The following is a 12,822-nucleotide window of genomic DNA, read 5'->3' as shown; positions in this document are numbered from 1 at the left end:
TGATTTGTTATGTGAAATAATAATTTATATTGTTTTTTCTTTATTCAAGGATAACAGTACATACTAAAACGAAAAGGTTATTTTTGCGGTTAAATTTAAAAGTTTCTTAAATTCAAAAGATGAAATGGTAATATTTTAGTTGTCCATTATTTAAGGAACACTGGAAAATTCCAGGTTTTAAGTTTTTCTACATATACTATAACTGAAAAGACCATACAGAAAAGTTTTGCATTAATTTGTAAAACAGAATGTAGACACACTAGGTAGCAGTAACAACCATTGACGTTTTATATAGAGTAACTGCTTCACTGACGAGTTATATTTAAGAAAAGGAAGCTAAATTACGTTACGAAAAATGGTTTATTTAATAGCTATTAAATCAAAAAAAGTTCTGAATGGGTTTTTTGATTAATCAGTTGTGGTACATTAAAAGAAGTGAGTAATAGGTTAAATTGGTGAAGAAAGTTAGAATTGAATAAATATTTTATTTTATAGACATTTAATATAGTAGTCTTGCTTATTAAAACATTAACGTCTTAAATTAAAGTTGCCTATATGTATAGGTAATTAAGGATAAACACTTGGAAGAGAACAATGGAATTGAGAACTTTTCACAAAAACTGTTGACTTTGGCTTCGCAGAAGTTTTTTTGGTGCCGGTTGACAAAATACGATTTATGCACTCTATTAAATGTTTGGAAAAACAAAGCAGTGACTTTGAGAAATTCAGTTGTTTGTTTTGCTATGTTTTGTAGAAGTTTTTTTTTTTTTCAAATATAAAAACGGAGTTTACGTTTCAAAATGTTCAAAGGACATTTTGAAGTAGTTCAAGTTATAATCTACTAATTTTCTTAAAATATCAGAAACCTTGTATAAAAATAAATTGCTTTGACAACTTATGGGTTTCCAATATTTGAAGGTATTATTTTGAATTTGAGGAATAAACATAAGATATTTTTAAATCATGGATTATTTGCAGCAATGTAGCAATTTTTAAGATTTGAAACGTAAGTGAGAAATAAAATTGTGTAGTGTCATGAGCGTTTAGTTCATTCATAAAAAAAGGCTTCATGGTCTAATGTTATAAATAAAATAAAAAAAAAATTTAAAAAGTACACGTTGTACTGAAGGTTTTTACTAGGACATTCTTAAAAACAATTGAAATTTAGCGTGAATTTAATGTAAACTACCTTCTACAGAAAAAAAAGATTTTATTGATTAAGAAAAATCACTAAACACTTTTTCGCTAGGCACATAAATAATTACTCTGCGTGTCAAATATTCAGTCGCACATAGTACACCTTTGGTATCTGGTATGATTTAATTAAAGGAAGAAAAGAATTGTTTACCTCTTTTCAGGTAATCAAACTGGTTGAAAATATTTCAAAGTGAGTTTATGGTTGGTCATTGTATTTAAAAAATTAATAAACTAGCTGGAATATGTTCAAATCTTCACGAAATGCCATGTCAACTTTTCCGTTGGGCACACGATTGTTAGCAGGAAAGCGTTGGAATACACGTTCTCCAATTAATAATCGTTCATATGTTTTAAAAAACTTCACTTTTCACAAGATGTTATCGTTATATAATCAACAGAGCCGGTCTAAAAGTTCTTTTAGTGAGTATATTTTAACCCAAATTCAGAAAGAAGTGAATTCCAACGTTGAATTTCAAAAATCAGTCAATGATTTGTATAAAATAACCTCAGCAGCAAATTATAAAAGTATTGACGAAGCATATCGGGTGATTATTGCAAAGGGTCAGTTTGTAAAAGCGAAATTGCAAGAAGGATTAAACAATGTATGTTCGATTTTATCTTGTGATATGCCATTTTGGTTAAAGATTTTTCCGAATTTGTCGTTTGTGGATAAGTACATAAAAAAAAATGATTTTTTTCGAAAAATGAGTTCGTTAACACCAAAAATGAATTCAGCATTACAAGTAATCAAAAATTTTTTTGATCAATTTGAAGAGGATACACCTACAAAAGCTCAATTTAAAGCTGATAATTGGGTTGACAATATAGCGAAAGCAAGAATGCGCGAAAAACATGAAACAAGGGACCGAAAATTTAATAAGTTACGTATATAACAAAAAATATTTGTTTTATCTAACTGTTTAAATGTGAATACTCTAGACATGGTACCTCTCCCTCACAGATCACTAAGGATCTAGTAGTGGTGGAACAAGCTAACTTAGGGAAAATCAATGAGTTGTTTAACCAAAGTCTATTTCTGAATAATTTCCTCAGTGGGTAACTTTTTTTTTAATAATATTTGAACATGGAAATTTAGGTGAATCATCTTTAAACGCGCTATTCGGTACCAGTGAACAATCGGCAGTTCTCAAGGAAATTCAAGAAAAGGATTCCTTATTTAGGTAATGTTTTTCTTCAAATTTTTTGTATATAAATATTGTACCATCTGTATCAGATTGCCCGATTTTTTAGAATTAGTCGAACACGTTATTATTCCACATATAATTAAAAGTTTCTTTCGTGCAGATCGAGAAACATTTCGTATTGTATGTTTCCCTCTTTAATAACTAGTGCGATTCACTGTATTACTTTGGGGTAGCATTCTCGAAAAGAGGTGTTTATTCAAGTAGATCGCTCTTTCAAAGAAAGAGAATTAATGGGTATACTTTTGGATCCATCAATTTTATGTGTACGTAATGTTGAATTAAGAGGTAAATACAACTTGCTGATATAAAAAGCACTGACCGTTGATAAATATCATCGTTTCTGTAATATGCATAACATAATTCATGGTTCATAGGTGCTTCAAGGTTTTACGAAAATCAACCTTCTTTGCTATTCACTTTTATTGTTGAGCAAATTAATTGTATAAGGGCAAAAGATAATTCCATTGTACAAGGTTAACTAATTTCTATTTTTTTTTAATGTGCGGCTCCTATTATAATATAATGGACATTTCTCAGGTAGAGCTGATGATATAAGAGAGGTGCTCTATTCTATGGGATTAGGTTTGCATCCTGATCCTCACATAAAAGGTTTGAAGTATCCATGGCAGGTAAATAAAAGACACAAAAGAGTTAGATATAAGTTTGAAGTAAATATATTTAGGTAACGGAACTCGTAATGTTACGTGATTCGCCTTATTGGTAGTCTTAGGTATCATTACAACACAGAAATTGTGTTTACAAATTTAGTTTTGGAAATATTTTGAACGAAAAAACGGCAACGTTTTTATTAAAATTTAATAAAATAATTTATCTTGAAGTCAGAAAGCTTTATCTAGTCAGAGTTTGTATAGCATAATACATTTTAGAATTTGAATTATTCTAGACGTAAAATCGATAAACCCTTACTAATTACATATAATTGAGTTATTCTTTTTCTCCCGATTATTGAATAAGAAGGTCCTTCTGTATTCGGACACGAGAATAAGTAATGTTTTGCACCGAAAGCTCAAAACGATGAGAACTTATATTTACAGAAAATGTTTGTCAAATATTCTGGATATTCAATAATTAAGACATTTTGCACGTGAGTGGGTAACATGCGCATAGATACTGCTCACTATTTAATTGAATTAACCTTCCAATGCTCGGTGTGAAGTTTAATTTTTAGCATGTGTAAGCGCGGGTTATATTATAACTGTTTAATGTTTGTTTAACGGAGACGTTAACTAAAGGCAATTCTTAACTAGACAGCAAAATGTTCTCGCATATCTTGGGGTAGATCGTAAATAATTTAATAGAAGCAACCTTGGAATATGTTGAATTTTGTACATTATGAGCCACCTTTTGAAGCTCATAATTCGTCTTTTGTTACCTATATTTACTGGGGAGCAATGAATGAAATGAAAGCTTCGTCGTTGCCTAACCGACTCATCAGTTCGATTTGATGTCAATCTATTCCCATTATAAATATAAGCAGTTACTACGGGCATTCCGGGAAAAGGTTCCAATTTTTTAAAATTTAGATGAGGACTCCATTCATTTAATCTTTTCGGTGTCGACAAAGTAATAGGTTAAGACTCGATCCTGGTAAGTTAGTCGTTCCAGTATCCTTAACGTACTTTGTTCTAATCAGTGTTTGTTTTTGTAGGAGATTGTATAATGGGTTTATAATTCCACAAAGACGCCTGTTGCTACAACGTTTTATTATTAAATTAACAATTTAATAAAATAATTTGACATTTGAATAGCTTAGGTTTTCAACTGTAAAATGAAATTATTAAGGTCAAGCATTTTTTTTCTCATTATTTGTTGATCAATTGTGTTACTTGTTTAACATTTACACATGTTACGACAATTGAGCCATAATAATTTTGTTTTAATACTCATTGAATGTATTTGATCATAAAAGATTTTCAAAAAAAATCAAAATCTGGTAGTTTCCTAGCTTTTTTGTACTTGTCTTCGTGTTAATATTTTTTTTGGTAGAACGGTAGTACTTAAAATTAGTGAAAGACAATATGATAAGAATTTTTTACTTTTATTTTGTAAAGCACAAAACAGTTATCCCATAATTTTACGTTAACATCTTTTTGATTTAAAAAAATTATTTATGGATGAGGTATACAGATACACATTTGTCGATCATCGGTGACGTTAAGTGGGCGAAAATCTTACCCGAGACTTAAAAAAAAGGATCCTCTCTTTGTAAAAGACTTTAATCACCGCTTTGAATTAGTTTAGCAGTAAACTGAGACCGAATCCCACTGATGGGTCACTTACGCAACGACGAAACTCTCGGTTTCATAGAGTGTTTATTTGGAGGGATAGACTGCAAAGCCGGATTGAGGGTTCTGGAAAACTGTCTCATGATGTAAAGGTTTACCGCTAAACATTTATGTGATACATGACAATAAAAATTTTCGCTAAGATCTAAAAATAGTCAAAATTTTTTTTCTGAATTTGAAATAACAAATTTAGGATAAAATTAAAAACATGCGGGAGAATATTTTAAATACAAGTAAATAATTGAGAAACTGATTTTGACCATAGATTTTTTGCAATATTTATTGTATTCACTAGCAAAAAAATAGTTACGTATTTCAAAATTATGTAGATAATTGTTAAAAGTGATATTTTCAAGATTATTTTAAACTCAGTCAAAAAAAAACTTCAGGTTTGTTCAATAAACGTTAAGTGCCATACGCCATGAATACAAACAAATTTTCATCGTTTCCATTTTAAAAGCTAAGTAGAAGCTTTAAAAAAAAAAATGAATTCCTTCAATTAAATTATTTTAAAAAAATGTAAATTTCCCGCTTTTTTAAAAAAGCATTGTAATTAATGTAATTTTTAATTTACCCGTCTTGAAGTACTATTCTTATTTTTGACCATATTTCTCTTAGTCAAATTATATTCGTTAATTAATTTAGCTCTCTAAAATAAATTGTGTCATAGGTAGTTTACAATAGTTTAGTTGCAACCACCTGGAAAAAACCGCGGGTTTTCCACCAGTTAGTTAGTTGACGAAGAGATACTTCTTTTTGGTTCCATAGCTTGAAACCTTCTGACGTTACGTATATACCGTCTTTCAAAACTGCGTAGGTTCCCGGAATCTGTTTAGACGATTTATTTGAAGTAATTGCGATTAAATGAAAACGGACGCCAGGATGATTCATTGGATAATTGGAGTCAATCGTGATTCCCCATTCAATGTTTGATACACCAGATGATGACTCTTTTGATCTTTGCTTTGTAACTAAAATATTTTCGACTTCTTTAACATCGCGTCCATTGTAATATTTCTACATGTTCCATATTTAATTTTATATATAGTACTTACGAATATACCTCGAAAGAAAATGTTTCATTGAGGTTAATCCTTAACCCCTCCACATACTCCCCAAATATTAAATCAATATCAACATAAAATTTGCTTCCAACTTTATAACCTTTATGTGCATTAAAAAAAAAATCCTGAGTAGTGAAATGTTATAAATACTCTATAAAAAATACCTTTATCATTTAAATAATTTTCCTGTATATGTACTGTTTTCATCATGAGAGGATCCGTACACACTTTTATCGTAAGGATATACACGTTATGTGATTTCTCAAAGGGTGTAATAAGCGCTTCTCCTATATTACCATGCTTTAATTCATAAGCTGCTTTGGATGGTGAGGTTAGTCTAAATCTTGGATGATCGATTCGCTTGAATGACGAGAAACGATAAGGTTTTTTTTTTTCCTCCATTGACGCTCTAGATCAAAAAAAAAATTGATAATAATGGATGCATTTAGCAAAAGTTTCTAACATACGACAACCCTCTTTTTCTTTTGTGTTGGCAAATATACGATAAAATCCTTTCAAAAGTATAACAAGGGGAAACTAACCCTGGGTTTTGTCTGTTGTAAAATATTTTTTTTACAATAAATAGCGTATTGCACCTAAACGTACAAGAAAAGTAAACTAGATAAAAATCTAGCCGAATTTTTATCAGACAGAACAAGTTCTACGGAAAAATGTGAAAAATCGATACTTTTTATGTAACATGATATAAGGTTTCCCAATGCTAAAACGACTTGAGAAGATTTTGTAAAGGAAAATTCATGTTTGGAAGAATAATTCCTATTGCTACTACTTTCTTGCGATACATATTCATCGGAGTCCGTGGCGTTCCCTACAACGTTTGACGGAGGAATTATAAAAGTAACTGCGCCCTTGCTTCGCGTATCAACGACATGTGCGAGAACCTCTGTTCTGAAAAAATAAATAAATTAATGGACATCATGTACTTGGAATCGTGATATAATTATTGAGAATCCTAATTTTTCTAATTGTAGCCAGTTACCCTGGTCGAAATTCAAAAGAATTCTCCTTAGTAAAAAGATAAAACAAATCTTCTTTTACAGGTTCTTGAAAAGGATGCCGTGAATCGTGGAATGGACTTTCAAGTTCCTTTCTTATCATTTCTACATGAGGTCTACAGAGCAATCTTTAGGCTTTAAAGTTTTAATCAATAATTAAAAATTGATAAAATCTAGATACATGAAACATGAATTGACTACGTATTTTACATCAAATTAAAAGCTTGGCACTTCTCTTTTTTTTAAAAAAAAGCAACTGTATATGAAAGATAATGAAGAGTTTATACTTAGAAGAACAAATACGGATTCAGGTTTTTATTTGTAATTTTTCAGTTATAAAAGTTCAACAGGCAATGACGTTTACACTTACAACATACGAGGTTGGTTCCTTGACTCCAAAATGTACGAATATTCTTCGAGGTCCAATTCATCTAAACATCTAGGGTTGCGCATAACAGAAATTGCACAATCTTGGGGAGTAAGCCGCTTGACATGTTCAAAGGCGTCGCGAGCCGTTTTGTATGCATTACTGTAGCTATAAGTGGGATGTATTCGCGTGCAAGCTAATGGATCTGCACTTTCTTTACCCCAGCAGATCGAGCGACTTATACGAATGAAGCTAGCGCAATTGTTAAATACCACAGGGCCTACAATTTGTGCAGAAGAATCGGAATTATTGTAAAAAGAATTTGAAGCATTTTTTAAATTTGTTTTTGAAGTGTTCGTTAGTTCTAGTTTTAGTAGTTCTGATCGACATGTTAAAGTTTTATTCATGTTAAACATGATACATTCTGCTTTTTTCGGTCCTAAACCAGGTACAAATTTTAACAAACATTGCATATGAGGTTTGTTCCGTATTAAATTTATGTCCACCCCTGCAGAAGCGACTGCTGTAACGATGGCTTGCTCTAAAACATTTTGTAGCCGTTCAGGAGGTATCAGATGTTGGGATGGGTGATAACGCAAGTAATGTAATAAATTAGTGCTTGTTGAATCTTCATGCCATAACTGTACGTAGCTGGACAATGGATCTTGTATAAACCGAGCAATCGCAATAGCTTGGCAGCCTTCTATTCCGTATGCTCTTTTATGCTCCTTTGAACACAGAGTTGAAGTAACATATAAGTGAGCGATTTCTAAGGACCCAAATAATATGTCAAATCGGGATTTTTTGCTCATTTCCTTAAGAAGCGACGCTACAATTGTTTTTATATAGCGACATGAGAATCCGGACACTCCTATAACCACAACCTCGCAGGCAGATTTCTCAAGAAACTCTTGCAACATTTTTTTCCGAGATTCGTCTGTTTTCCAGTGAACACCGGTTAATGGTGGTCTAGCAGTCATGCGATCAGCGACAGAAAAAGAATTGATACGCGCAAAGTGTGTTGGAAAACCGTTACGATCAACGCACAACACGTGGATATCTATTGTTGTTCCTTCTTCGTGCACAATAAGACCACACACGCGGGGTGACGTGTACAACGAGAAATCTCTTTGTTCATCTGACAATGCGTCCACATCTTTTGAAGAAGCTGACGAATCTGAATCTGAATAATTCGATAGTTTATTGTTAGAAATATTCTTTCGGTCGCGGAACGATTTTCCTTTTTGATTCCTATAAGATTGTAAACTAAGTCGATACTTAAGAGAATCATAGCACAAAAAAGCAACACAATCTTCAGCTCGGCACTGTAATCGTTTTCTTAATTCTTTTCTGAAAAATTTAATTAGTTCGTTAAAAACTAAACGTTTTAAAATTTTTTTTTGAACTTCTGTTGCCCATATTGATGTTGGCGATATTACGTAAAGATTAGTTAAGATATCAATAAGTGTATTTAAAGTTTCCGCGTCCATCTTATCATATGATTGTGTATCCAACAGTAACAAATCATTTTTTTTATAAACTGATAATGCAAGAGAATCGGAATCGTCTCTCCAGGGGAGAACTTCATTTTCTCCAACAGGATGAATAATAAGAGTCACATGACCTTTCGATTCAGCGTCTAGAATATCCAAAAACGCTGTAGCTTTGCGGCAAATGTATTCTTTTTGGGTAAGCTGATGACGGTACTCGTCATATGTACTCGCTTCTTCGTCGAATTTCAACGCAAAGCTAATTAATTCTTTTACCGGCTTTCTTCGTAAATTAAGGGCTGCCCACGTTCGATGACCTAAATTTACAATGTTTTCTCCAACAGGGGTTAATACCGTAGTAATTGCCGCAACATTGTAAAACCAGCGCCGCAGCAGTTCGCGTATTTGAACAGAAACCGAAAGCTTTCGTGATTCTAAGGACAAAATCGCCTCTAAAACTCTGGAACTTGAATTAAATGGTCCAACTACAAGTGAAGAGAGCCATGAATTTAAGCTTTCCATTGATTGGTCAACTAAAGGTGGCTCTCTAAATGGTAATTTTTCTACGTTTAAATCTGTGTTTGTTACCGTGAAGCGAGAGGCTATTAAGTTCGTGAATACCTCCGACATTTCAATGTTTTTTGCAAGCTCCGAAGGAGTTAATAAAAATGGTGTCCAATTTTTTTCAATTCCGTAATGCTGGCTATCATTCCAAGACACTCCTGTAAATGAAGAGGCTTGTTTCCGTCCTTTTCGTATTGAATCATTAAAGGCTAAATCAGAGTAATAGAAACTAATATAATGCCGGACATCCTCAACGTCTTGTTCATTTTTAAAATTATTTATTTTTTCAGTAAGAATACTAATATCTGGATCCTCCTTTGGTAGTCGAGCAAGAAGATTTGACACAAACTGAGCTTCTTTAGACAAGGATGACCATTGTTGATCCATTTCCACAATATACCATGCGAAACGCTCATTTAGTGGAGGACATAGACGATGCCCATGATGCAGCATTATTACTGGCACCTCAAGATGTTCATTGAGTAGGAAATATAAAAACAAGCAAATTTTCTCCTCAATATCCTCAATAACTGATGTCGTTTCAGGATCGTAGTAATTACTTTTCGCTCCAAATGTGCTTTGATAAATTTTTTTTAAAGAAAAAGGATCATGATTCACAAAATGTATAGGACTGTTAGACACTAATTGCAAGCTTATCCATTCCGCCTCCCTTTTTAGTTCGTCATCTGTATAATGTGCTTTCCTTAATTTGTAACGGTGAGAATGACGTTCCGGTTTGTCTAATTGCCACAACATTGAGTCAGAGTCACAATTCAGACCTCCTTCCGTTTCTCCAGAATTTTTTTCTGATCGTAACTGCAAGGGTGCTTCTCCACCCAGTAGTGAATTTTTCGAGTTTAACGAATTCGTTGTGATGGAGCGACAATTTTTCTCGTATGCAGCTTTGTATTCGTAAGAATAATCATCATTTGTAACGCGTCGGCGCCTTCCTAATATTTCAAACACAGTACGTACATCTCCGAAAATATTTCGAATCAAAGACGAAACTTCTATGTCTACTCCATAGTCACTCATATCAGAAACTGACTTATCATCAGAAAGACTCAAATCATCATTATCCCCGTACAAATCACTTAAATCTTCTTGTTCTTCTAACGAAGACATTCTTGATTTCGTTTTCTCTTTTATAACTGACGTTTTTAGCTCAACGTCCTGAGATTTTTCGTTGTCATCGTCACTCGTATAGTCGTCCACAAATCGCTTAAGCCGTCTAAATTTTGATCTTTTTGATTTGTGGGTCTTAATCTAAAATAAAATTTTATTTTTTATTGATTCAATGGTTAGGTTACCGCGGGAGCTCCAGTATTCTCAGCTATTAATTCTAAATCATCTTCATCTAAGGTTAAAATTTCTTCCTCATCCTCCTCGTAATGATCACTCGGAACTTCGTTGGCCGGTATTTCGTTAACTATAAACCCTTGTAACGTCTCTAAACAGAAAAAAGCTGTTTTTTAATTTTTAAATATAGCTACCATCAACATCATGACCCGTTTCTTCATCGTCATCCTCTTCCTCCTCTTCATCGCCTTGATCCATATATTCTCCTTTTTCATCCGTGTCTTCAAACTCATCTACAGGGTATTGCTGTTCTTCTTCAGCTTGTTCTTCAGGTTGTTCTTCAGCTTTTTCTTCAGCTTGTTCTTCAGTTTCTTCTTCAGCTTGTTCTTCAATTTCTTCTTCAGCTTCCTCTGCAGCTTCTTCTTCAGCTTCCTCTGCAGCTTCTTCTTCAGTTTCTTGTTCTTCTTGGTCTTCTTCTTCTTCTTCTTCAGTACTTACTTCAGTTTCTTCAACAAGACTTTCCCCTTTTTCTTCTTCCCGAACCGTTTCGTTGTCTTTCTGCCTACTTTTCACCTTTAGTTCGACGCCTTCTTCTTGTTCATCAACAATATCGAATTTCTTTTTTTCCCCCTTTCCATTTTTTTTAACGCAATGACGATCATTTTCAGTATCACTCAGACAGTTTTTAACAATTTTTTGACCCTTCTCATCAACTTGTACATGTTTTTCCTTATTAACCTTATCATCACTGCATCCATTTTTTTTTTTGTTGCGTTTGTAACTATGTATTTTGTCACGAGTATCAGTTTGTATAATATTATTATTATTGTTTTTTTCAACTGGAGTGTTTACTCTTTTTTTTTTTTGATCATCTGTAGCATTATTTGAGTCCGTGTATTTTTCCTTTTCGATGTTTACCGTTGGGTCTTCCCTCATCTCTTTACTAATATTTGAAGCGGAACGTTTGTATAAATCTGATTCTGAGTTCAGGATTTCAGTAGGTGCAAATTTTGTTTTTCCGTGTTCTTTTAGTTCAACTTCTTCTCGTGGATCCTTCATGCATTTTTGTAGTTCAAGCTTGTTTTTACTCCCCTCGTGAGGCTTAGTCTTATCTGCGGTTTTGTCACACGATATTGCTAAGTTTGTATGATCATTCGAATTAACGGCAACTCGATTTAGCTTCATTTTTTTTACTGCATTATTTACGCAAAATATTACTTGTCTTTTTAATGTAACTTTAATTCGTAATTTTATTACCGTCTCTTTGAATTATATCATCACTCTGATTTGTGTTTTCTCCGTTTTGACAAATTTTGAAATTCTCAATTGTGGATTTACTCGTTACCTCGGTCCCTACTGCATCTATGCTCTGAAAAGCATCGGACTGGGTTTCTTCAACGTTTACAGTAATACTTTCTGCAAGTATCTCTGGGGATTCTGTGAAAAACATCTTTTCTGAACTTTCTTGTACCTCATTGAAATGTTCGCCAACATCACTAGTTTCTTTTTCTAAAAATGGATTAGCGTCGATTTGTCCGGTTAACTCCTTCGTGAATCGTGTTCTTTTATTTGACATTATTTCGACAGAAACCTTTTTATCACGTTCTTTCTCGGTAATAGAATTTTGATTACTATATTTAAGCAAGTTATTCGTTGGATTTTCTACATGTTTTATAGAGTTTAATTCCTGCTTAAGATTCTGACTTTCTGAATATGTAGAATCGTATTGAATTGTCTGCTTCGTGCAGTTTAAATTATTTTCAGAAGTATCAAGTTTTTCTTCCTTCATTGCATCTGTAAGTCACTTATGAAATGTGTAACCTAGGTTCGTATGACTATTATTACCTAATTGAGTTCGAGAATGCGAATCGTCACTTTCTTTCTTCGCATCTCCGTCAAGAATTCCGAATTCATTAAGGTTGAATGCTTCTTCGTTCACAATTTCTTTATTGCTATTATTACAGACAGTATAGCTACTATCCACTTCACTTTTTAAATCACCTGTGAATGTCTATTAGAAGACAACACAAGTAGAAAATATTAACCAGAACTGTAGGCGTTACCTGATATGACATTTTTGTATGTACATATATACGGTACTAAAATTTGTAAATGAAATAGTATGAGTGTTGTTGTTGACAACACAATTATAGTACAAACTAGAACCACGATATACTTAATTTTGTGAGTCCAGGTGATTCACCACTGTTTATCATTACCAGACCACCTCTCTAATCTGCTGCCTTGTAAAAGTGATATATAAAAAAGCACGTTTATGTTTTTTTTACTTTTTTTCTTATGGTAAAATACGTAA

The 12,822-nt window shown here is 32.8% G+C and overlaps 2 protein-coding genes across 14 annotated transcripts; one reads left to right on the top strand and one right to left on the bottom strand.

Annotated features, from left to right (window-relative positions):
- Positions 1–239: 239 nt before the first annotated feature.
- On the top strand, positions 240–4,258 carry LOC128883848 (uncharacterized). Of its 10 annotated transcripts, XM_054136656.1 has the most exons (14): positions 240–435; positions 564–2,077; positions 2,137–2,249; positions 2,294–2,378; positions 2,432–2,522; positions 2,576–2,687; positions 2,777–2,875; positions 2,940–3,031; positions 3,085–3,240; positions 3,290–3,408; positions 3,458–3,507; positions 3,580–3,596; positions 3,671–4,010; positions 4,072–4,258. In XM_054136656.1, the coding sequence occupies exons 2-9, from the start codon at positions 1,440–1,442 to the stop codon at positions 3,124–3,126; spliced, it is 1,272 nt and encodes a 423-aa protein (XP_053992631.1). In that variant the 5' UTR covers positions 240–435; positions 564–1,439; the 3' UTR covers positions 3,127–3,240; positions 3,290–3,408; positions 3,458–3,507; positions 3,580–3,596; positions 3,671–4,010; positions 4,072–4,258. The 10 variants fall into 10 exon arrangements, with proteins under 10 accessions (XP_053992631.1, XP_053992630.1, XP_053992629.1 ...); XM_054136655.1 differs by having other exon boundaries at positions 3,580–4,010; XM_054136654.1 differs by having other exon boundaries at positions 3,458–4,010.
- Positions 4,259–5,082: 824 nt separating this feature from the next.
- Positions 5,083–12,678, bottom strand: LOC128883720 (transcription elongation factor SPT6-like). 4 transcript variants are annotated; one of them, XM_054136361.1, is made up of 13 exons: positions 12,572–12,678; positions 12,354–12,519; positions 11,766–12,302; positions 10,703–11,701; positions 10,520–10,659; positions 7,159–10,475; positions 6,773–6,904; positions 6,379–6,681; positions 6,240–6,326; positions 5,937–6,181; positions 5,772–5,872; positions 5,408–5,725; positions 5,083–5,357 (listed from the first exon to the last, which is right to left on the bottom strand). In XM_054136361.1, the coding sequence occupies exons 1-13, from the start codon at positions 12,581–12,583 to the stop codon at positions 5,274–5,276; spliced, it is 6,441 nt and encodes a 2,146-aa protein (XP_053992336.1). In that variant the 5' UTR covers positions 12,584–12,678; the 3' UTR covers positions 5,083–5,273. The 4 variants fall into 4 exon arrangements, with proteins under 4 accessions (XP_053992336.1, XP_053992337.1, XP_053992340.1 ...); XM_054136362.1 differs by having other exon boundaries at positions 10,718–11,701; XM_054136365.1 differs by lacking the exons at positions 12,354–12,519; positions 12,572–12,678 and having other exon boundaries at positions 11,766–11,936; positions 11,980–12,121.
- Between the last annotated feature and the right edge of the window lie 144 nt (positions 12,679–12,822).

This window comes from Hylaeus volcanicus, unplaced genomic scaffold (genome assembly GCF_026283585.1).
Source record: "Hylaeus volcanicus isolate JK05 unplaced genomic scaffold, UHH_iyHylVolc1.0_haploid 12237, whole genome shotgun sequence".
Taxonomy (NCBI): Eukaryota; Metazoa; Arthropoda; class Insecta; order Hymenoptera; family Colletidae; genus Hylaeus; species Hylaeus volcanicus.
This window is presented reverse-complemented; position numbering and strand designations above follow the sequence as displayed.

Coding starts and splice junctions, on each gene's coding strand:
- LOC128883720 (XM_054136361.1), bottom strand. Junction 6,182..6,239: donor AAAAGAAAAAGAGGGTTGTC/GTATGTTAGAAA, acceptor TTTTTGATCTAG/AGCGTCAATGGAGGAAAAAA. Junction 5,358..5,407: donor AAACCCGCGGTTTTTTCCAG/GTGGTTGCAACT, acceptor AATTTATTTTAG/AGAGCTAAATTAATTAACGA.
- LOC128883848 (XM_054136650.1), top strand. CDS start 1,440: ATGTTCAAATCTTCACGAAATGCCATGTCAACTTTTCCGTTGGGCACA. Junction 2,523..2,575: donor ATCGAGAAACATTTCGTATT/GTATGTTTCCCT, acceptor ACTTTGGGGTAG/CATTCTCGAAAAGAGGTGTT. Junction 3,032..3,084: donor GTTTGAAGTATCCATGGCAG/GTAAATAAAAGA, acceptor AAATATATTTAG/GTAACGGAACTCGTAATGTT.